Source organism: Pleurodeles waltl, chromosome 7, assembly GCF_031143425.1.
Source record: "Pleurodeles waltl isolate 20211129_DDA chromosome 7, aPleWal1.hap1.20221129, whole genome shotgun sequence".
Lineage (NCBI taxonomy): Eukaryota > Metazoa > Chordata > Amphibia > Caudata > Salamandridae > Pleurodeles > Pleurodeles waltl.
Window position 1 is genome coordinate 396,295,493 of NC_090446.1, and position 24,085 is coordinate 396,319,577.

Sequence of the window (24,085 nt, forward strand, 5' to 3'; positions counted from 1 at the left end):
ACACCAACTCACTAACAGAGAACTACTCACAACCACTTACTCTCACATACAGTCACTGATATAGCCTATCACTTATGAATACAGTCACTCATACACCCACTTAGCAACTGTATTGGTAAGCATGTGGGTGTGTCGTTGACTGGGTGACTAACACATCCACTAACACATCCATACAACCACTCGACCCACTCACCCATGCAGAAACTCATACACCCACCCACTCACCAATGCACACACTGACACACCCAGTGAATAAACAATATAGCTACTCACACATCCATTTACTCTCCCATAGAGTCACAGTCACAGCCACACACTTATGCAAAACCCTAGTGATACATCCACTCACTCACCTTTACAGGTACTGACTCTCCCGTACACTAACTGATACAGTCACAAACACACACTGTCACTTCCCCCATATAAGCAAGCACGCAGCCACTGACCTGCACAGCCACTCCCACATCTATACAACCACTTACATTCACTGGATGATGTCATCGGTGCTGTCACTGACCACATCATGAGTATGTAATATGTGAGGTCATAAGCAGTACATTAACGTAATGACATGCGTCGTTCGTCCTACATTTCACACACACACACCCCACCTCTGTATTTATGGTTAGAACAAGAGTTTTATTTTCTTGATAACATTGTGCAGTCTAATATGCACAAAGCTTAAACAAGCATTTGCAATGTAATAGGTCTCACATTTGCTTGAGTTAGAGCTATTGGCATTGTAAATTCATAACCGGACTTTTCTTGCCACATAAATTAGTTAACTCTGCCTCATAATTCCGTCTTTTCCTGCCATATAATTCCAGTGGCCCTGCAGATAACTAAAGCACGTCCATTTAACTTCTTCCTCTATCTGCAGCAAAAAATGAAAATGTTGCCATTTAGCATCCTAATTTAAATCTGCCATACTAATTCCAATGGAATACCACTTTCACCACCCCACCACTGGAGTTGCTGACTGGCTAACACAATTTCCAAAAAAGATAAGACACAGGACAGCCAAAAATGAGAAATAAACTAGAAAGGGTCACCCAAACATATCAAGAGTGTTCAAACAGTCATAGTGTAATAAGGATGTTAAGTTGGCCTGAATCATTGTCATAATTGTAACAAGGAGAGATTATTAAAACCTATACAATTATCATATAAACCTTTATCAGAAATAAACCTTCGGCATTAGCCAGTAATGCTCAAAAGAGACACAAAAGGGCACCATAACAAAAATATCATTTGTAAGAAATATGGTCACGTAGCCATATTGTTAGCCCCTAGAAGGCATAACCCCATGAAAAAAAAAAACAGAAGAAAGTAATGCAGTGTAACCACATACCTAGCCCCCCCTTAAGGGCGTTTTTAGGGCTAGCGGGCCTACTGCAATGATATTACAAACAAGGCATTTAAAACCAAACTTCTCCCAGATGTAAAACTAAAGTTCTAACCACTACAAAGTTTAAAAGACACTAAATGATGTAGGAAGTATTATTTTTGGGTCCCCACTAATCTAGTGTTGGGACCCATAGATGATTTAGACAGAAAGAGCGTTTTGAAGGTGGTCCCATTGTCCTAGTACCACCACAGGCTGAGTTATGAGCAAAAATGTTTTGCAAAAGTAATGCCATGCAAAGCATGACGCGGCCAGTTTTCATGCCGCAAATATTAAAGTATGCTGACTGCAATGCTCAGAACAGCCCCTAGAGGACACCACAATAAAAACAGAATTTGGAAGAAACATGGTCCTTTAACCATACAGTCAGCCCTTAGAGAGCATAACCAAATGTAAAACAGAATGGGAGAAAGTAATGCAGTGTAACCATATATTTAGCCCCTGGAGGGTGTGGTGCAGTACACATTTTCAAGGTCAGCAGGCCTACTGCAATGATATTACTAACAAGGCACATAAAACATAACGTCTCCCAGCTGTAAATAAAACAAAAAAGTTCCAGCCTAGTGTGGGAACCTAGAGATGATGTAGACAGAAAGAGCACATTGTGCTGAACGTTTTCTAGGTGGTCCCACTGCCCTAGGACCACCACAGGTTGAGTTATGAGCAAAAATGTTTATTGAAAGTAATGCCTTGCAAAGCATCATGGGTCAAGTTTCCAGAGTGCAGAGAATATTGTAATAGTGGCTCTCCCCCTGTGCAGACAGAGCCACTTTCGCTTTGAGGACTTATGTTTTATTTACAGCATTTACCAATTTCATTTAAATGTTGTAAGGGGAGAGCCACAAGAAATGTCTCCAGTTCGGTAACTGTGAACTATGTGGCCAGCGCTCCAATACTACTGATCGAGTTCAAGCTGTTGTGCCGGTTCATGCTGTGAGCGCCATGGCTACCATGCAGCACGAAGGGGAGAGACAAGAGAAATATAAAAATAGTTCTACCACGCTGAAGTATATCGGCAATTGTGCAATAATCCATGTAACAGGAGCAGACTGCAAGGCATGACAAAAACAGCCTCAAGGCGGAACAAATGTAAACTATTTACCAATGACATCAATTGATTCTTGAAACAGCAAGCTCAGGAACAAATTAAAGTGAAGGGCGTGAGATGGGCATGGTTAAAAGCCCACAATACTTACAATAGGTCAAAGTGCTTGCATGCGCGTGACCTAAAAAAAGGTTTATTCAATTTGGATTTGCCATCCCAAGTTTTCTCCAGCCTCTTTAAGGGGTGGGGAAGGGGCTTGAAAGGATTAAAAATGAGAAATGTCTGAATCTCTCATTCTTGGAGATCCATGACCTGAGTTTTATAGACTACCTTCAGTCAGTAAGGGAGTCCCCAAATTTCTTGAAGGTTAGGGAGGGCAAGCAGTCAATACCCCCCAAATGTTTTAGATTACATTATCAGTGGACCTTTCTGATGGACTAATTATAAAGTACTTTATATATCAACATACTCATGCCAGTCCACTCTTGTGAGAATTCACTGACGAACCATGTTGTTTTACTGTGTGTTGTTTGTATGCAGAGAAGCACAATAAGAGATATGTCTGTGCTGGGCATTGCTGAGGTGCTTGGAATGTAATGCCTTTATTGCAGTTCCTGTCGATCTGCTAAATAATGCATAAAGTACACTTTCACGTATACTTTCACCAGTTAAAAGAAAGAAGTTGCTTTTGGAAAAATGCAAAAAAATAAGTGCCCAGTCCTGCATATGAAAGGACTCTCTGAGAAGTATCACAGAACATCAGAGGAAAGCAAAACATTGCAAGATGTACAAGCAGATGTAGCCACATGGACCAACAATGGTTATTGCACAATACCTGCCTGCTAAAGAGGTAACACCTTATCTGGTAGAGACTATATCTAACTGGCACGGAACCCGAAAGAAGCCCCTCTTACTCCGCGGGACCGAAAGGTGCTCCAGCAATTCTTTAAGTTGGACTGGGGTCCCTCCGGCTCCCAGAAAATTGAGGTGCCGCAGAGTTGGCACAGGTTCTGCAGGATGAGGCCCAGAGTGTTGACGCTCCCTCATCTCACTGGCCGACGTACAAGGAGAAGCCAGAGAGTGTTTTACCTTCTTGCATTTTTTTTGGTGCCTCGCCTTACCCGATCGCCCGAGGACTTGGAATGGGATGATGCCGACTTGGGATTTCGTGGCCGGTCCCTTCCTCTCGACCAAGACTTGCGGGCCACATGCACAGCTGCCATTAGCTTTAGGACCGCTCCCTCGAAGCCTTCGGATCTATGGCCCAGCACTCGAAGCACAACTTCAAGTTGTGATTGTGCTTCAAACGCCACGAGGTGTGGATCAGTCATGGACATTGCCCGCTGAAATAACCAGCAGAGCTTGAATCCTGTCTTCCTGGAAGACCTCCTCGATACATTAGGAGAAATCTCTTGAAAAAAGCTCAACAGAAAGTTTGAAAAGGCTAGTCAAAAACTGACTGAGTGGTAGCTCTCTTCAGATAAGCACTAGCTGATACAGAAAGAAAAGAACTGACGGAGTGGCTGGATGGCGCTTATATAAAATCTGCAATGTCTTTTCCGGCGCAGAGCTGACTGACACCACCTACTGCCGCACAGGCTGACTGTTCACAAAAATCTTCCTGATCCCGTCTGATGCTTTGGAAAAATTCAAAGGTAAGGACTTTGCAGCTGTAAATATCTCTATCAGATTGTAAATGAAGCACCTCTATGCTATCCTTTTCCAGTTATCTTGTGAACTAGCTTCTCACAATCATTTCCAAGGCGTGGCCTACCCGACAGCGCATCTGCCTTTTTTGCTAAAGACAGCCTGGGGACTTTCAGAAAGTTGACCTAGGAATGCATTCCGCTTTTTGATTACCATTGGCTTTGTGGTTTGTAACTCACTTTCTGGCTTTCCATTTGTTAGCTTCCTTGCTTTAGGCTCTCCTGGTTCACTTCTTCCCTGCTGTTGCCTTAACTGTGTTTCTGTGTCCTTCCATTAACTCTCATTCTGTTACCAGGCTTGGGTATGACCTGGAATAAGTTTCTGGGAAGGAGTTAAGATTTGTCACATGTGGATAAGTGAGAAATATGACCTATCCAGGTGCACACAGGATGTCCGTTTAAGACAAATGTACTGAAACAATTTATACCCAGAGCTTCTGGGTATGATCTGGACTGAGCTTCTGGGAGAGAAGTAGCATTCATCACATGTGGAGAAGTGAGAAATATGACCTACCCGGATGCACGTAGGATGTCCTGGTGTGACAGAAGTATTGGAACAATTTATTAGATAAAATGCATATAATGGTATTGAATGTGCCATGGTGGATGTCACACAATAGGAGTTTTGAGTCCTTCATTTGTGTAGTTGGACTCATGCGGTTGGTTTTGGGGCAGGGTTTGACAGTGAGACGATTGATATTCTCTAAGAGAGAGATGGGTGTATCCAACCAGAACCATCATTCTGAACAATAATTTTAAAGGGATGATTTGCTGGATGAAAGATACATTTCCTAGTGGGAAATGTAAGTGGACTGGAGCAACAGAGTGAGTCTGTTGCCAGGATATAGTAGTATCAATGGCCCTTAAGAGTAATGGCTGCCCAATTGGATTTGTCTGGGCAGAGATTGCACAAAAAAGGTTTACTTTCTCATTGTGATACACCACCTATGCCACCAGCTAAGAGGTTTGGTGTGAGCTTGAGTTTTGCATGTAAGAACAATGTTGCCATACTCAAAAGTAAGCAAGGTCTATAGAGTTGGCTGCTTGAAAGGGCGTTGTAAGTGTAAACATGTGAGACCTATCAATGTAGCGCACTGGTTACAATGAAATATGTTATAATCAAGCCTTTACAGATAAGGTCTGCCCAAATCTCTTATTGTGAACAAATATGGTATGACAGCATGTGGAGTAAATTTCAATATGTCCATCGAATTCTGGATTGGGAGCAATCCAAATCTAGTGTAGATGTCACTACGGTATATTTTGTGATTGGTAATTTCAAACAAAATCATTTACTAAGCATAAATAAGGTACAAACAGCATGTAGAGTACACCTTAATATTTACACAGAATATTGAATTGGGAGTAACAGTTTTGGTGTAGAGGAAGGGTTCAGCATATAGCCCATATTAGAACAGATGCTTGAAAATAGCTTCCATTAAGTTAAATAAATCAAATAAGCTACAAGAGGCTAAGCCATCTTTGGATACAGATTGCACATGGTGGAGAAGTATGTAAGTGGGGATCAAGATGGCATACAGTTTGTATGCCACATGCCTATGCCACCTATTCGAGGCAGCGAAACACCAGTGGATGGGTTAAATTTGGGGAGCCCCATATACTTTGTGATGCATATGGCCATGGGGAATAGTGGTTATTTAAATGGGGCAAAGATCAATACCGCTCCCATAAGTGAAACTGTATGGGAAGAGTTGGATAGACACGTAGATAACTGAGCGTGGCATGCCCAGCATGTATAAATTGAGATATAGTTAAATAGAACTTGTAATATCTATGATGTACATTATGGGTGGTGTGTAAGGTTCACTGACAAACATCTGCTGGCCCTTGGAGATGCTGAGACTGGAGTCTGTTTATCGCAATTCAATGTACGCTGAAGAGTACAGGGCAAGTGACACTATAGATTTAGGACGGCGCATACATGTATATAATTGGGCTGCTCTACATTTTTTTGAATTATGAAGTATTTTACCATGCGTAATAATTGCACGTACTGGTGGGTAAGAAGTTACACTTTAGGTATATTAAGAAACATGAGCCCTGGTAGGATACTGACAAACCAAACCATAATAGTGGATTAAATTCGGAACTGGTGCCCATTTAAATTGATGCTCATATAGAAGGATGCCCATATTTAACTAATGGGACATTATACATGTAGAATAATATACGGAATACCGGGTGGAGTTGAATGTGGATAGTTAACAAGGGTTTATAGAAGCTGTGACGTTATGAGAACAGAAAGTATAGTAGCAAAACAATTACATGACATACACTATTTAAATATTTTATAATTACACATTACTATGGTGACCATACCACATTCAGATACTTGAAAAACTGGACTGAGAAGTCTTTCCCAGGAAACATTAAGGTAGAATTGTGATTTATTGCTGTACGCTGCTCACCAATGAATTGGGAAAACTGTTGTTAATGGTGAAATTTGTTATAGTGGGGAAGTAGGGTGTGTGAACGTTTATGCTGGTTTTAAATGCAGTAGAACTAAATTGTTAGGTGAAAATTGTTTTAATAAGATGGGTAATGGTGTGTATATTCTTGATGTTGCCCTGATGAAGTTTGCCTAGAACGAAAAACATTGGCTGCAGGCTACAAAAAAAAACAATTGTGAATAACAATGACTACAGGAGTTATGTTATGGAAAAACTTCAATCAATAAAGGACATTGCTTTTTAAAATTTGAAGAAACCTTTCAAAATACATAAAGATAATTTATTGTGACGTGTTCCCTTGTTTTATGTATACTGATGTTGGGAGTGCAGGATCTATTTTGAAACATGCATTGAATAGGGGTTTTCCTGTGGGGAGGGTGGGCTAGCGAACCTCTCAGATTCTTCTGCACCAAAAAATGATACTTTAATTAATTTCTGTGAGAGAGGCGGCAGCCATGAGGCCTTTGCCAGTTTTGTGAACTATTCATTACGCCTTTAAATCATGTTCTTATCTCGTCATATTTGCTGTGCATTCAAAGGGGCTAAATGTCAGGTTCTGTGTTTCAAGGGCGCTTCTTTACTTTTCTTTCTCGGACTTCAAAGTGAGAGGATTTATGTGGCAATATTGCTGGATTTTGGGGTAGGAAAGAACTTTTTCTAGCACATAACATTTAAACTAATTGTGTATTTCAGAATATGTAAGAATTATGAACGCACAAATGAAGTATTTTTTTATTTTTTATTTCTGAAGTGTGTTGGAATCAAATATCTTAATATGATCAAAACGAATCAATGAACTAAGTGATGCAATTTCCACAAATTTTCATCTGTGCGCTGTATATTTTTATTAGTAAAACTATATTTCTGCAAATGTGATGGTCATTTCAATTGAAAATGTGTTGTCTGTAATCGCAGTTTGCTACCACACCATGACTACGCCACTTTATGCAACTCCACTGTAAACTGCACTCGACTCTGCGCCACTTCACTCTATGCCACTTCATGCTACACCTCTGTACTCTACCCTGTACCACTCTACGCCAATGCACTCTTTGCAACTATACACTACACCATCCATCGCACTCTACACCACTCGTCTAGACCACACTAATCTACTCTGTGCAACTCTACTTTGTCACTGTACTCTAAGCCACTTCAGTCTAGTGTGTGCCACTCCATTCCATTCTGATCCACACCGCACTCCTGCACTCTAATCTATGCCACTGCTTTCTACGATGCTGCATTGTACGCTGCTGAATCTAATGACACTGCAGCCAATGCCACTGCGTCCTACTCCACAATACTCTGCAACACTGTATGCTAATACACTCTACCCCAGTCCACTCTATTCTTTGCCACTCCAGTGCATGCCACTCTATGCAACTTCCCACTATGTCACTCCAATACACGACATTTTCTGCCACTCCACTCTTCACCATCCATACCACTCTCGTCTATGCCACTAACTTTCAGCCACGCTGGTGAACAACATGGCTAAAACACATTGGCAAACCCAATAGCTCTTGCATAGGTGAGACCTATTGGCTTTGCCAATGCTTGTGTTCTTTGCTTGTGACCCCTTGTGCTCCCTCTTTGCTACCTTTGACGCTACTGCACCATTTGCAGGAATGTGACGTATGCGTCACTTGGCATGCACACGCCTACTGCATTTTTTTATTTACTGATCACCGCCATGTAAATCAGTAAATTAATTAAAAAAATAAAAAAAATACTTATGTGGAAAAGTCCGGCAGCTGCAAGACACTCCAAAACTAAGGAAAATGTCACTTACCCAGTGTACATCTGTTTGTGGCATGTTGCGCTGCAGAATCATATGCTGTGCATTGTTCCTGCCATCTAGTGTTGGGCTCGGAGTGTTACAAGTTGTTTTTCTTCGAAGAAGTCCTTGAGTCACGGGACCGAGTGACTCCTCCCTTTCGGTTCCATTGCGCATGGGCATCGACTCCATCTTAGATTGTTTTCCCCGCATAGGGTGAGGTAGGAGTGGTAGAATGAGGATACTAAAGATGTCCATGCAATGGAATAGTTATGTATGTACATAGTTTGTGGTAAAGGAATATTTATTTACATATATACAATTTTAATGCAACTTAAACAGCTACAGGCTCCCTGGGAGGTGGGAGGGTGCATGTGAATCTGCAGCGCAACATGCCACGAACAGATGTACACTGGGTAAGTGACATTTTCAGTTCGATGGCATGTGTAGCTGCAGATACACATGCTGTGCATAGACTACAAAGCAGTAATCCTCCCCAATGCGGTGGTCAGCCTGTAGGAGTTGAAGTTGTTTGAAATAATGTTCTTAATACAGCCTGTCCTACTGTGGCTTGTTGTGTTGCTAACACATCTACACAGTAATGTTTGGCAAACGTATGAGGTGTAGACCAAGTGGCTGCCTTACAAATCTTGGTCATTGGTATGTTACCTAGAAAGACCACTGTTGCCCTTTCTTTCTAGGAGAGTGAGCCTTTGGTGTAATGGGTAACTCTTTTAGCTTTGAGGTAACAGGTCTGTATGCATTTGACTATCCGTCTGGCTAGGCCAGGTTTGGATATAGGGTTACCAGCATGGGGTTTTTGGAAAGCAACAAACAATTGCTTAGTTTTACAAAATGATTTTGTTCTGTCTATGTAATACATTAGCGCTCTTTTTATGTCTAATGTATGCAGTGCTCTTTCTGCTACCGAGTCTGGCTGTGGGAAGAAGACTGGGAGCTCTACGGTTTGGTTTAGATGAAACGGTGAAATGACTTTTGGTAGAAATTTTGGATTTGTGCGGAGAACCACTTTATGTTTGTGTACTTGTATAAATGGTTCTTCGATAGTGAACGCCTATATTTCGCTAACTCTTCGTAGTGAAGAGATGGCTATTAGAAAAGCTACCTTCCAAGTCAAGAATTGGATCTGGCAAGAATGCATGGGTTCAAAAGGTGGGCCCATGAGTCGTGTAAGTACAATATTAAGATTCCACGAGGGTACGGTTGGGTTCTTGGAGGTATCATCCTTTTTAGTCCTTCCATAAAGGCTTTAATAACTGGGATTCTAAAAAGTGACTTTGTATGTTTAATCTGCAGATAAGCAGAGATTGCAGTGAGATTAATTTTGATGGAAGAAAAAGCTAGATTTGCTTTTTGTAGGTGTAGTAAGTAACTCACAATGTTTTGTATGGAGGCATATAACGGTGTGATTTGATTTGCTTGGCAGTAGAAATCAAACCTTTTCAATTTATTAGCATAACAATGCCTTGTTGTTGGTTTTCTTGCCTGTTTATTGACTTCCATACACTCATTTGAAAGGTTTAGATACCCAAATTCTAAGACTTCAGGAGCCAGATTGCTAGGTTGAGCGATGCTGGACTGGGGTGTCTGATCTGTTGTTTTTGTTGTGTTAACAGATCTGGTCTGTTTGGGAGTTTGATGTGAGATACTACTGAGAAGTCCAACAGTGTGGTGTACCATGGTTGGCGAGCCCACGTTGGTGCTAGGAGTATTAGCTTGAGTTTGTTTTGACTCAGTTTGTTGACTAAGAAAGGAATGAGTGGGAGAGGGGGAAAAGCGTAAGCAAACATCCCTGACCAATTGATCCATAGAGCATTGTCCTTGGACTGAGGGTGTGGGTGTCTGGATGCAAAGTTTTGGCATTTTGCGTTTTGTTTTGTTGCAAACAGATCTATATCTGGCGTCCCCCAGCGGTGGAAGTAATCCTGTAGAATCTGGGGATGTATTTCCCACTCGTGAGTTTGCTGGTGATCCCGACTGAGATTGTCGGCTAACTAATTGTGAATGCCTGGTATATATTGCGCTATCAGACGAATGTTGTTGTGAATTGCCCAATGCCAAATCTTTTGTGCTAGGAGGCATAGTTGTGACGTGTCACCCACCCCCCCCTGTTTGTTTAGATAGTACATTGCTGTCATATTGTCTGTTTTGACATGCATGCGTTTGTGGACTAGAAGAGGTTGAAACACTTTTAGTGCTAAGGAGACCGCTAGTAGTTCTAAGTGATTTATGTGTAGTTGTTTTTGTTGATTGTCCCATTGACCTTGTATATTGTGATTGTTGAGGTGTGCTCCCCACCCAATCATGGCAGCGTCTGTTTTAATAATGGCGTGAGGCACCGGGTCTTGAAATGGCCGCCCTTTGTTTAAATTTACAGGGTTCCACCATTGAAGCGAAGTGTGTGTTTGGCGGTCCATCAACACTAGATCCTGAAGTTGACCCTGTGCCTGCGTCCATTGTTTTGCCAGGCACTGTTGTAAGGGCCGCATGTGTAGCTGTGCGTTTGGTACAATAGCTATGCATGAGGATATCATGCCTAGTAGTTTCATGACAAACCTGACTGTGTACTGGTGGTTTGGTTGTATGCTTGACACTATAGTTTGAAACGACTGAACAGTTTGAAACGACTGAACTCTTTGTGGATTTGGAGTGGCAATTGCTTTTTGAGTGTTGAGTGTGGCTCCCAACTATTGTTGTATTTGAGATGGTTTTAAGTGAGATTTTTGGTAATTTATTGAAAACCCTAGTTTGTGTAGGGTATCTATTACATATTGCGTGTGACTGCGACACCTGTGTCGAGTGTTGGTTTTTATTAGCCAATCGTCGAGATATGGGAATACGTGCATGTGATGTCTCCTTATGAGCGGTCACTACAGCAAGACATTTTGTAAATACCCTGGGCGCTGTTGTTATTCCAAAGGGCAATACCTTGAATTGGTAATGTTTGCCCGGTATGACAAATCTGAGCTATTTCCTGTGAGATGGATGGATGGGTATGTGGAAATACGCATCCTTTAAGTCCAGTGTTGCCATGTATTCTCCCATTTTTTGCAAGAGAACTACATCTTGTAGTGTGACCATGTGGAAATGTTCTGATTTGATGAAGAGGTTTAATGTCTAAAATTGGTTTTAGTGTTTGTCTTTTTTGGGAATAAGGAAGTATAGGGAGTAAACCCCTGTTCCTTTTTGATGGGGAGGTACTAGTTCTATGGCTTGTTTTGTTAAAAGTGCTTGTACCTCTATTTGTAGCAGGTCCAGATGTTGTGCCGACAGTTGGTGCGTTCTCTGGGAAACATCTGGAGGGAAATGTGTGAACTCTATACAGTAACCATATTGATAATTGATAGAACCCATGTGTCCGTGGTTATGTCTGACCAATGTTTGTGGTATTTTGTTAATCTTCCCCCTACTGGTGATGTGTGTTGGGGAAGTGTGACCTTGAAGTCACTGTTTGTTACCGGGGGTCTGCTTGGCAGGCTGGAATTTTCCTCTTGCTCTTAGGCATTGTCCCCTAAATGAACCATGAAACACCCCCTCTCTGGTATTGTGACTGGTAGGTGGGTTTAGTTTGGGAGGTGGATGCCTCTGAGGGTTGCTGTCTAAAACCTCCCCTAAATTGTGACTTCCTAAATGTTCCCCTATACTGGGAAGAGTAGAGTGTGCCCATGTCTTTGGCCGTGTCTGTGTCCTCCTTCATTTTCTCAATGGCGGTGTCCACATCCGGCCCAAATAGTTACTGCTCGTTGAACGGCATGTTTTACACCGCTTGCTGTATTTCAGGTTTGAAATCAGAACTGCGTAGCATGCGTGCCTCCTGATGGTAACTGCTGTGTTTACAGTTCTTGCTGCTGTATTGGCTCAGCAGAGTCCAGTGCAGAACGGATTTGGTTGTTGGAGATGGCTTGTCCTTCCCCGTTTTTGATATTCTTTTGGTAAATGCTGAATAATCTCATGCATTTTGTCCCAAAGGACTCAGTCGTAACGGGCGAGTAGGGCCTGTGAATTGGCGATGCGCAATTGGTTGGCCGCTTGCAACGCCACTCTCTTCCCTGCCACGTCAAATTTGCGGCTTTCTTTATCAGGAGGTGGTGCATCTCCTGATGATTGCGAATTTGCCCGCTTTCTTGCGGCTCCCACTACTACAGAGTCCGGGGGGAGCTGCTGTGTAATCAACACAGGGTCCGATGGGGGTGGTTTATATTTTTTCTCCACCCGTGGTGTAATGGCCCTTCCTTTGACCGGTTCTTGGAAGACTTGTGCATGCTTAAGCATGCCTGGTAGCATGGGCAGGCTTTGATATGACGCATGCGTGGACGCCAGGGTACTGAAAAGAAAGTCATCCTCCAATGGCTCTGAGTGCATAGTGACATTATGGAATGTCGCAACCCTGGCTAGTATTTGTGTATAGGATGTGCTAACCTCTGGAGGAGATGGCTTTGAGGAATAGCACTCAGGACTGTTGTCTGAAACTGGTGGGTGTTCAGAGGTCCCAGGGATCTGCATCGTCCTGTGTTTGCACAGTATGTGTGGGTGACTTTGCAGTTGGGGTGCCCTTGGTAACCTTGCCGCTGGCGAATGTGGAGGAGATATTTCTGGCGAGAAATGTGGAGTTGGTGATTTTTCTCTATCCACCTTTGCTCTTGGCTGCTCAGTTTCAGTCGGTCTGAAAAGCCAATTTCCTTTTAAATTTAAGTGGATGGATAGTTTGAATTTTTCCAGTATCCTTCTGGATCTGTAACCTTGGTTGACTTTGATCAAACTCCTCCACATCCACTTCCTGCTCAAATCTGTGCCTCTCTAAGTTGCTTGGAGAGCCCATGTTCTTCTGTGTAAGAAGTCTTTTTCGGCTCCAAAGCCAGCTTTTTCGGCACCGAAATACCCATGGTTACGGTTGGTCTCTGCTCCGAAAGGCTCTTTCGGGGTTTGATGGTTTCGACCAGTCGATGTCGACTTTTTTCGACACCGGTTTCTCAACTCGAGTCGAAAGACTTCGGCACGATCTTGGCCTTTTTCGGTGCCGAAGATGTTCCTTGGTCACCGCTGGTCGAGCCATGGCCTTCAGGCCTTCTTTTTTTTTTACTGACTTTGGGGTTGGGTCGGGGCAGGAGTACTCACTTTTTGGGCCGCTGTCGGTCTCCGTCTGAGTCGTCCGATTCCGAACCCTGGATAGAGATAGCCATCTCTTCCTCCACGACGTCGAGGTGTTGTGTCAATTTCGAGGCCATCTGTAAGCGCCGGGTGTGGTCGGGCTGACCAGGCCTCGGCTGGGTGCGGAAGCCCTGAAGGGCCGCCGAAGCTGTGGTCTTGTCAATGCCGATGGATCTATAGGAAACCAGTCCCAAATGCAACAATACCGATGGATTTTTGATGATTTTTTTACTTTCACGATTCTTATCGCGGAGCGAAGAGGAACACGTCCGAACCCGATGGTGGAAAGAAAACAATCTAAGATGGAGTCGATGCCCATGCGCAATGGAGCCGAAAGGGAGGAGTCACTCAGTCCTGTGACTCGAAAAGACTTCTTTGAAGAAAAACAACTTGTAACACTCTGTGCCCAACACTAGATGGCAGGAACAGTGCACAGCATGTGTATCTGCAGCTACACATGCCATCGAACATATATATATAAATATATATATATATATATATATATATATATATATATATATATTTTTTTTATGACTGCTAAGGGTAGGAGAGCAGCAAAGGAGAGCGCGTGAGGGAAGCAGGAGAGGGCAGGTGGGGAGCAACAGGAGAGGGGCAAAGTTCAGGTAGAGGAAAAGAATTTAGAAAATAATACTGAGGGAATAAAAAAACAAGAAAGAGGCAGCGACGGACAGGGTACAGGAAGAGCGCAACATATGGGAGGGTGCAGTGTGGATTTGGAAGGTAGGAAGCTGCACACAAGGAGAGATCCTGAAAATACACACACTTTCATGGAGAGCTTAAAGCAAAGTAGTTTGCCAAGTATGAGCATTGGAATTATAAGTCTGACAATCAAAATGATGGCAAAGAGATCATGCAAAAGGAGGGCAAGCCATCGAATAGGAAGCAAGCAAATGAGTGGCAATAAAACCAACCAATGGTAAGGAAGGGTGTGGTTTAAGCCAACTGTACGGTTTTGGTATGGTCCACAAGAAGCTTTCACATACAGACAGTGAAAAACTGCCTTGTAGGCAATATCTAAAAATCATTTAATAGAGAAAGGAGACATCCAATCCAGTCTCTCCCGGGGGAGGTATAGAGAAAAGAAAAAACAAATTACCTCAAAAGGTATGACATCACTGAGCCTCCCATGTCTGAGCAAATCAGTGTTTTAAGTTCAAAGGACAGCAGCAGTCATTTCAGGGCAGAACGAGCTCACCTTGCTGTAGATCTCCGTTTCACTTCACCAGCAGCACTTTTGTTAGCTACAACCTTGAACAAAAATGGACGAAATCCCGCAAATGTGAATGAACAAGGGAGAAAAGGACTTTCAGTATGGTTTAAAATTTCCAGGCAATGTCGATTTCTAAGGCAAAGCCAAATATTTGAATCCATCTATTCCGATACTGAATTATAACAAGATGTGTGCACGAGCCGAGCAAAACCGATATAGAGGTACACATTTAAGGTATTCCCTCAAGTATCCCAATAGCATTTTTTTTTTATCTGTGTGGTTGTTCTCCAATATATTGTGAAAAAACGGTGTAAACTTAATCTGCATCCAACGCAGACCGTGCATTAAAGATGACGGCAGGTCCAGATGTGGTTGACTGTTCAGAGCCTGTGATTCAAGGAGCCTTATCTGATATGTAAGACATACAGCAGAGCGGGCACTTTTAGCAAGATCTTTCTGTTTCAAGACTAACCTAAGTAGCATCATCCCTTCCAATCTGAATTCTTGAGCACGAGGCGTTACCATTAATCTTAGTAAATCAGCATCATGCAAAGGTTATCTCTCTGGGTTCGGCGTGCGTGCACCCTAAAATACTTTAGAAGAGTATTTTATGGAAAAATAGCGTGCACAAGATAAATGAAAACCTTGTAGGAAACTTCGAAAACAAGCATTTTGGTACAGTAACAGTTACATTCACATGCTATGCCTAACCTCCTTGGTACAAATTCTTAGCAGGAGAGTATTTACCACACCTGGAAAACACTGCTCACCATGCATGTGCTTAGCAACTTAGAGAGGTTGACATCAACATTACCGCTGACCTGCCTGTTGCTGGCCCGGTCATCACTTAACATGCTAGCAGACTTCTGGCTGCCCAGCTAAGCTTTTCCCTTTACAAATTAATAAGCAGTAATTAAGATGCCTGCCAGGCAGACCTTTGGTAAGTCCTAAAGTTCCCCTCAAGACAGATCCTTTTTCAATTTTCCTTAGTCCTGAAAAAAGCAAGTTATTTATTTAGTGTAACTAACTGCTGCAGCCATCTTTTCTAGCTGCTGCGATCTATGTCTAAAGGAACTACCACCCATCTAGGAAGTTTCAAGTTTTTCACAGTCTCCCTGAGGAGAAAATGTTAATTTGCTTGATCAATAAGAAAAGTGAACATTCTTGTTACAAATAAAGGTTGTCATCTTCCTTTCTCAGGATCTCCGAGTCAGGCATCTGTGTACTTCCAAGGAGTTTACTCCAATACGGTTTCCCGCGGGGTTGGAGGTGGAGGGGGGTGCGGAGATTGGAAGAACCCTGGTTGTCAGAATCTTCATCTTATCAATGAACCCTTTCAGATTTCGATTTCAGTATGCACATACTTTTTTTTTTTTTACAATGCCAGATGCTGCTGATGAGTTGTCACATGCACATTCAAGCAACAGTCCACACCTTGGAGCGATCTCTCAAGTGACCACTTGCAAATTCCCATTAGTCTATCAACAGTAGCAGTGAATGTACCTCAGTCTCGCTCTTCTAGCTGTCCGCACCAGGCCTGAGGAAAAAGATGTGTTGTTCTGCCTTAATTTTTCTCAGGCTGGGAAACTTGCGCTATTTAATGATCTTATGGTGAGGTTTGTTCTTGAAAGCCAAGTAGAGCACTACAAAGCTTTTTTAGGCCATGGGCACAATAGATCAACATTTGCCATCTCTTAGTACCCTACGGAATTAGTACCACAGTATTCAGACCACGGTCTCAGAACAACAGATTGAGAATAAGACTGGAGGAAGAAAAACATCCCCTTACTCGGTTAAATGACTCAAGTTAAGTAAACAATCAGTCGTCCAGAGTTTTAACCCCATACCACACCTCATTGCTTGCATCTTTGGTTTACCAGCTTTGCTTTTGTTTATAAATTTCTCATTGTAAGAAAGTGGATTAGTGATAAGGCCGCTACCTGCCAGACCGCATACAAATTAAATTAAATAAACCTGTGTTCAAAACCAGGGAATATGGCACAAAGCAGTACAGCTTAAATCTAAGGCAATATGTAAAGTACTTAAGCAGTACATACACAACAGTAAAGTGAATACAAAACATTTTTTCAAGTTAATTAAAACCATAACAATTTACCTAAACAATGTAAAACCTCACCACAGTGAAAAATCATGGAGACTCAAAGCAAAAAGTCAATCTCTGGTGATAAATTACAACCAATTCACAACATGTTTGTCCAATCTGAACAATTGCACTTTTCTAAACAAGTGTACAAAGGACTCTACCGTTGTTCATCCTCTTATACATAGGGTACATTCATTTCAGAGAACGAGCTCCACCTTCATCAACAATTAAATACAATTGGATAAAGTGTGTTATACATTAGAAATTGGAACACTTCTTGAATTCGAATACACAAAACATTTGCAGCCTAATGTGGTATCTAATAACACAGCCGTAGTTCAACACCAATTGGTAAAGTGCATTGTACTTTGAATATTTGGGTCAATTGTGAACTCACAGCGTAGACAGAACGTTCACAGCTTTGTCTGATATATAAAAATGCAGCCGACATGTATCATCACATGCACCTTAACTACTAAGACAATACTCAACCTTCAATGGGAATTTACAGTTAACTAGGTAAAGAGCGTTTCACTTTGAATTTATAACTGTTCTGAAATAGCCATACAACCCGAAAATGTATGGATAATCCAGTTGAAAGTGCGCTGTGCTTTAAATGTTAGTACAGCTCTTAAAATACAAAGAATCAATAAGCGCGACTAGGGCTAGGAGTGTCACTCTTGGTAGTAGGCAGATGGATCTCCTTCCTTCACTAAACAATCCTAAATATTTGTGAAGCCTAGACTCTACCTATGATACATTTGTAACTAAAAATCTCATTAGCCGACAGCAAAACTTGGACCAGATGGCTAAAGTGCGCTGTGCACTTAAATGTTAATACAGCTCTTAAAACTAATGCAAAGACTAAACAAGCATAGTAGTAAAGCTCACACAAAAATACAACTTCACAACCTATCTTATACTACAGAGAAAAGAATTATGAGTAAAATAGGAGACGAAAATGAAATATTCAATAGGGGTACTGGAGGTATGAATTTTTAAAGATTTAACACAATATAGCACCAAGAAGCCCAAAATGCCAATGGTTGCAGTAGACCAGGATCTACATGCGATTTGGATCTGACCTCCATGGAACCCAGGTCAGGTACAAGTAGATTGGTCCGGTTTAAAAGTCTGGAAGTTAAAAAGTTTGAAAACAATTCTGGGTCCTACTTCAAACAAAGTTTACATCCCACTTCAGAGAACCGAATGTGCCATCTGGCATCCTCAATTAGCAGGAGGCCAAATAGTCACAGAGCCACTCTCACGAAGACCCAGGACCAAGGTTGAAACTTCAGGACCCCAGCTTGAATATCCTCAACTAACTAAACTAGACGGAAGGTTTGAAACTGGACTGTATCAAAATGGCTGATGAATGGAAGCTGTTGCAAAGGAGCCAAGTGTGTCTTCAGCACATTGATCGAAAACCCCAAAAGTTGTTAAGAGGTCCACGGTCATCTGAAGGTAGTCCATGATTGACTGCAGCGAACTTGCATTCAACAACCAGTTGTCAATATAGGGCAAGACTGGGGTCCCCCACCTTTAAGGTGGGCTGCAACCACTGCCATCACTTGTGTGAACATCTGAGAGGCACGGATGAGGCTGAAGGGAAGTATGAAGAACTGAAAGTGTCCTTAGCCCACGTTGAACCATAGGTAACTCCTGTAGGACTGCATGTCAAGGATGTGAAAATAGGCGTCTGGCAGGTCAAGGGCTACCATCAGTCTTCTGAAGCTAGGGAACATAGAACTTGGGCACAAGTGAGTATCTTGTTTTTGCCCTTCAGAAAGAAATTGAGGGGGAAGGTTCCCAGCCTCTGGTACCTAGAGCAGAGAGAACCTGGCCCAATTTGAACATCCTCAACTTGTCAATTTTTCAGAAAGAAACTGAGAGGGCAATCAAATATAGGATGAAGGATCCCGTCCTCCTTTGGCACCAGGAAATAACAGGAGTAACATCCATTCCCTACTTCTGATGCCAGATTCCTATGGCTCTTTTGTCCAAAAAAAACCTAGACTTCTCTTGCAAAATGGACCTCTCACAGTCACTCCGATGTAGGTGGCTAGACACTGTAAAGGTAACATTCGAAGAAAGTTTATCTAAGGAGGAGAACATGTTAGGTGAGGGCTCTGGATCCGCATGTGTGTGAGGAAAAATTGGAATGGACATCAGCGTGCGGGGGGGGGGGCGAAGCATGTATGTGGCTCTAGCACTGTTGCACTTCAGGTTTCACACTGCAGCAATCAAGGTACACAGGGTAGGCCTGCAGACATGTTTTCAATGCCACTGCAGTGGACGGCAAAACAGATGCTGCAGTCCACAAGTAGCATTTAACTTTTCATGCCACAGGTGCGTTTCTGCACAATATGTCCTTGTAGGAAAGTTAAATGTGCCAATTGGGGTTTACGCCAATTTGACTGGCTTTAGTGGTCAGAGCACATCCACTGGGCACTAGATTGTGTCCCAGTTTTAGAGTTCAAGACTATCAACTAGTTATTCGCCATTAAAAAAATGAAAATCTGGTGGTGACCAACCAAAAAAGGGGCCACTTTGCAACTCTCATATCATTAAATAGTTCCTTTTTTCAAGTTGGGGTCCTCTGTTTAATCAGAACAGCATTTGAATCTATGAAAAATCCATGCTGGAGAGAAGACATTCCACAAAGAGTCTAAACCAGTCACGGGTAAGGGCACCTGCAATCAGTGGGAATAACCTTACTGTATCAAAATGCATCTTACCTTCCTGAAGAAAGAGCAACGTCTTTAAGAGCCATCAGTAAGCTTTCTCCTTCTACGTAGGCAAATGATAAGTTAATGCAACCTGTATATGGAGGAGATAAAGTTTACTACATTAAGATGTTGAATTTCACAAATTCACAAGGAGTAAGGAGGGCCTCCACGTTGACAGTACCTGCATAGCGATCTTCTGGATCCCCATTCAGAACAACATAAGGCAGTCCAGCCATGATTTTCTGTATTAGTTGATCAGCTAACTTGTTTATTCGCCTGTGATCATACTACAACACAATCAAGAAGAAGAGTTTTGAGAAGGGCAATTTTTCATGGAAACACTTTTCAGTCAATATGTTTTGCAACAATAAATTACTGTTTATAGAGTATATACACTGAATCATACACACACAAACTGCGAAGATTACACTGATGCAGAATACTGAAATAATGGTGTTGCTGTAAAGACAGATGCAGTTTGTTTCACCACACTTTTGAAAGCCAGGACGCTAAGTGCGAAGGAAACAACAATTTCTATAATACTTGATTTTGTTAATGTGAGGTCTTTGAAAATTTAGAAAATAACAAATAGTATCACATATAGGTGTTTTTTTTCCTTGCACAGCAGGAGGTTCCCCCAAACACTGGATATGCGATCACAACACACCATCTTGCAAAGCACCAAACCCCATCATGGCTCGGAAAAGTCTTTCTTACTGAGTGGCAGGGCTTTTGTGACCCATTAGGAATTGCAAATGGAAGGAAGCATGGAAGAAGTGCCCCACCACTTCTTCTTGGAAGCTGTAACAGAATGTCTTGGTTGACTACAACTGCAAAACATTGATATATTCCAAAGGGTATAGCATCTGAATCTCAAAGGGGGGCTGCTGTCCCATGCTGGAAAGACTCGGTAGAGCAGACACTGGTCAACAACAGCCAACTGATCATGTTCTTGTCCGAGGACTCTGCGCAAGCAAAGAGGAATTTCCACAACAAGATGAGAGCAGTCGCCACCTGGATGGAGGCCCGCTGCCTCAAGCTCAACTCTGACAAGACAGAGATCCTCGTTGTTAGAAATGGGATCTTTAGTTGGCAGTCAGTTTGCACCCTGTCCAAGTAGGGACCATCACTCTAGTCAGGATAATGGAGATACCCGCTCAGATAACCCCTGCTCAACCCCTTGGTAGCTTGGTACGAGCAGTCAGGCTTATCTCAGAAGCAATGTGTAAAGCATTTGCACATAACACACAGTAATAAGTGAAAACACTACAAAAGGACACCACACCAGTTTTGGAAAAACAGCCAATATTTATCTACATAAAACAAGACCAAATAGGATAAACATCCAACATACAGTAATACAAATATGAATTCTGCAAGATTTACTCAAAAATGCAGTTCCCTGAAGTAGATAGCTCCACCTGGGGCTATCATGGTGTCCTGATCAGCAAAACCAAAAGTTCAGGCTGGCTGTGGAGTTGCGAGCCAGCTACGGTGTCGGGAAGACCTGCAAACAGTACCGTGGATTTGCAGGACATCGTGATCCTCGCGGTGAGATCTGGAGAGCGGACTCGCTGACGTTGCGGTGTTGGTGCAGAAGTCGCCGGGCCCTTCAGGTCACACACGTTGCAGATCGAACTCCAGGCTGATGAAGTGAGGTGCGCTGGCGTGGATGGTGTCGGGGCTGCGGTGCGAAGCGGGACGATGGGACGTGCCGTGCCCACAGGTCATGGTGCAGGCAGTGGCTCGGTGATGGCATCCAGCAGCGTCTGTGAGACCAGGGCTGCAGTGTGAAGACGGGTGGTGCAATGTGCGGTGTCCACAGGTCACGGTGCAGGCAGCATTGTCATCATTAGGCCCAAGCCAGCGGTACTGGACAGGACGGTGCTTTGTGACCCTCACAAGCAGTGTCCACAGGCCACAGTGCAGGCAGGATGCCTGGTGACAACACAGGAGTCGATGGTCCTGCTGCCGGTGTCAGCAGGAGCAGCATCGTCAGGGATGCCCAGGCTGCAGTGTGAGCAGGCGAGTGCGGAACCCACAGGTCGCGGTGGTAGCAGTGGCTCGGTGAAGTCATCTGATGACGGCGTCGGGGAGACCAGGGTCGTGGTGCGAAGCGGGGCAGTACGACTCCGTGGGGCGTCGGCAGGTCACAGTGCTGGCCAGCAGCATCGCTAGCGGCGGCATGGTGCTTTCTCCTCTTGAACAGCACAAAAAACACAGTTCCCAGTGCTGCAGGTCGAGGAAACTGCAGTCTTTGGTGTCCCTGAGACTTCCAACAGGAGGTAAGCTCTACTCCAAGCAGGACACACAGTAAAGTTCAATATTTGCACTCTTTTCAGGCAGGAGCAACACGTGCAGGCCAGTCCAGCAAAGCAACACAGCAAAGGGACAGTACTACTTCTTCAGTCCTTTAGCTCTTCTCCTGGGCAGAGGTTCCTCTTAGTTCCAGAAAGATTCTAAAAGTCTGGGGTTTTGGGGGGTCATCTTATACCCAGTTCTGCCTTTGAGGTTGGCAAACTTCAAAGCAAAGTCTCAAGTGTTTGCAAGATCCTTCCTTCTCCAGGCCAGGCCCCAGACACTCACCAGAGGGTCAGAGACAGCACTGTGTGAGGGAAAGCACAGTCCTTTCAGGTGGGAGTGACCACTCCTCCCCTCCAGCACAGACGGCTAATCAAGATATGCAGGCTACACCCCCAGCCCCCTTTGTGTCACTGTCTAGAGGAGAGGTGCAACCAGCCAACTGTCAAACTGACCAAGACAGGGAATCCACAAACTGGCAGTCACAGAATGGATTAAGCAAGAAAATGTCTACTTTCTAAAAGTGGCATTTTCAAACTAACAATCTAAAAAACAACTTCACTAAAAGATGTATTTTTAAATTGTGAGCTCAGAGACCCTAAACTCCACATTTTTATCTGCTATCAAAGAGAATCTTCGCTTTAAGGATATTTAAAGGCAGCCCCCATGTTAACCTATGAGAGAGATGGGTCTTGCAGAGTGAAAACCGAATTTGGCAGTATTTCACTGTTAGGACATATAAAACACACTAGTGTATGTCCTACCTTAAACATACATTGCACCCTGCCCATGTGGCTACCTAGGGCCTAACTTAAGGGTGCTTTACATGTAGCAAAAAGGGAAGGTTGAGGCCTGGCAGGTGGGTACACTTGCCAAGTCGAATTGGCAGTTTAAAACTGAACACAGACAATGCAATGGCAGGTCTGAGTCATGTTTACAGAGCTACTAATGTGGAGCACAACCAGTGCTGCAGGCCCACTAGTAGCATTTGATTCACAGGTCCTGGGCACCTCTAGGGCACGTTACTAGGGACTCATTAGTAAATCAAATATGCCAATTATGGATAAACCAATCCACAGTACAATTTATATGTGGAGTACTTGCACTTTAGCACTGATTAGCAGTAGTAAAGTGCGCAGAGACAATAAACCAGCAAAAACAGAGTCCAAAACCAGGAGGTCAGAAGGCAAAAAGACTGGGCTAGACATGCTAAAAAGCTGCCAGGTCTAACACTCATGATCGGCTCCACCCCTTCTGCCTGGAACGACTCCTGGTGGCCTACTGCGCTGGTTAACGCCCCTGTCCCCACTGACCATGCGAGCAACCTAGGCATCATCCTGGACTCCCCTCTATCGATGACCCGCCAAGTTAACGCAGTCTCCTCATCAAGGTTCCACACCCTCTGTCTCCTGTGGAAGATATTCAGATGAATTCCCCTGACACGAAGACAGTCACCTACGCACTTGTCACCAGCAAACTGGACTACAGCAACGCACTGTATGCCGGCATCACCAAGAAACTTAAATCAAGACTACAAAGAGTCCAGAATGCAGCAGCCGGACTCATCCTGGACATCCTCCAACACAGCCAAATCTACCACCTCAGAGACCTATACTGGCTCCCATTTAACAAGCGCATCACACACAAACTCCTGACCCACACCTTCAAGGCACTGCACAACATAGGACCGGCATACCTCAACCACCGCCTCACCTTCTACGTACCCAATAGACATCTCCGTTCCTCCCAGCTCGCCCTTGCAGCTGTCCCCGAGATCCTGAAAGGACAGTAGCATACCTCAACCACCGCCTCACCTTCTACGTACCCAATAGACATCTCCGTTCCTCCCAGCTCGCCCTTGCAGCAGTCCCCGAGATCCTGAAAGGACAGTAGGAGGAAAATCCTTCTCCTATCTTGCAGCCCTGGCCTGGAACACACTTCCCCTCAAGCTCAGGCAGACCGCATCACTGAAGCAGTTCAGAAAGGATCTAAGACCTGGCTCTTCAACTGAGCAGCACTCCTTGAGACCCTACGGGTGATTAGAGTCGCTTTACAAATCCATGATTGATTGAACCATTCAATTGCCTGAAACCCCCAATCTGTTTTCTAACTTGTGAGAAAGTAGCCTCTTTCTAGCCTTGTTACAC

General features: G+C 43.4%; 1 protein-coding gene across 1 annotated transcript in view; it reads right to left on the reverse strand.

Annotated features, from left to right (window-relative positions):
• The window catches only part of NFS1 (NFS1 cysteine desulfurase), a 651,727-nt gene that overhangs the window by 159,716 nt on the left and 467,926 nt on the right, over positions 1–24,085 (reverse strand). Inside the window, exons 9-10 of the mRNA XM_069243867.1 lie at positions 19,819–19,924; positions 19,647–19,728 (exon numbers count right to left, since the gene is read on the reverse strand). Of these exons, the coding sequence (XP_069099968.1) occupies positions 19,647–19,728; positions 19,819–19,924 (188 nt within the window). The remainder of the gene's footprint in view (positions 1–19,646; positions 19,729–19,818; positions 19,925–24,085) is intronic.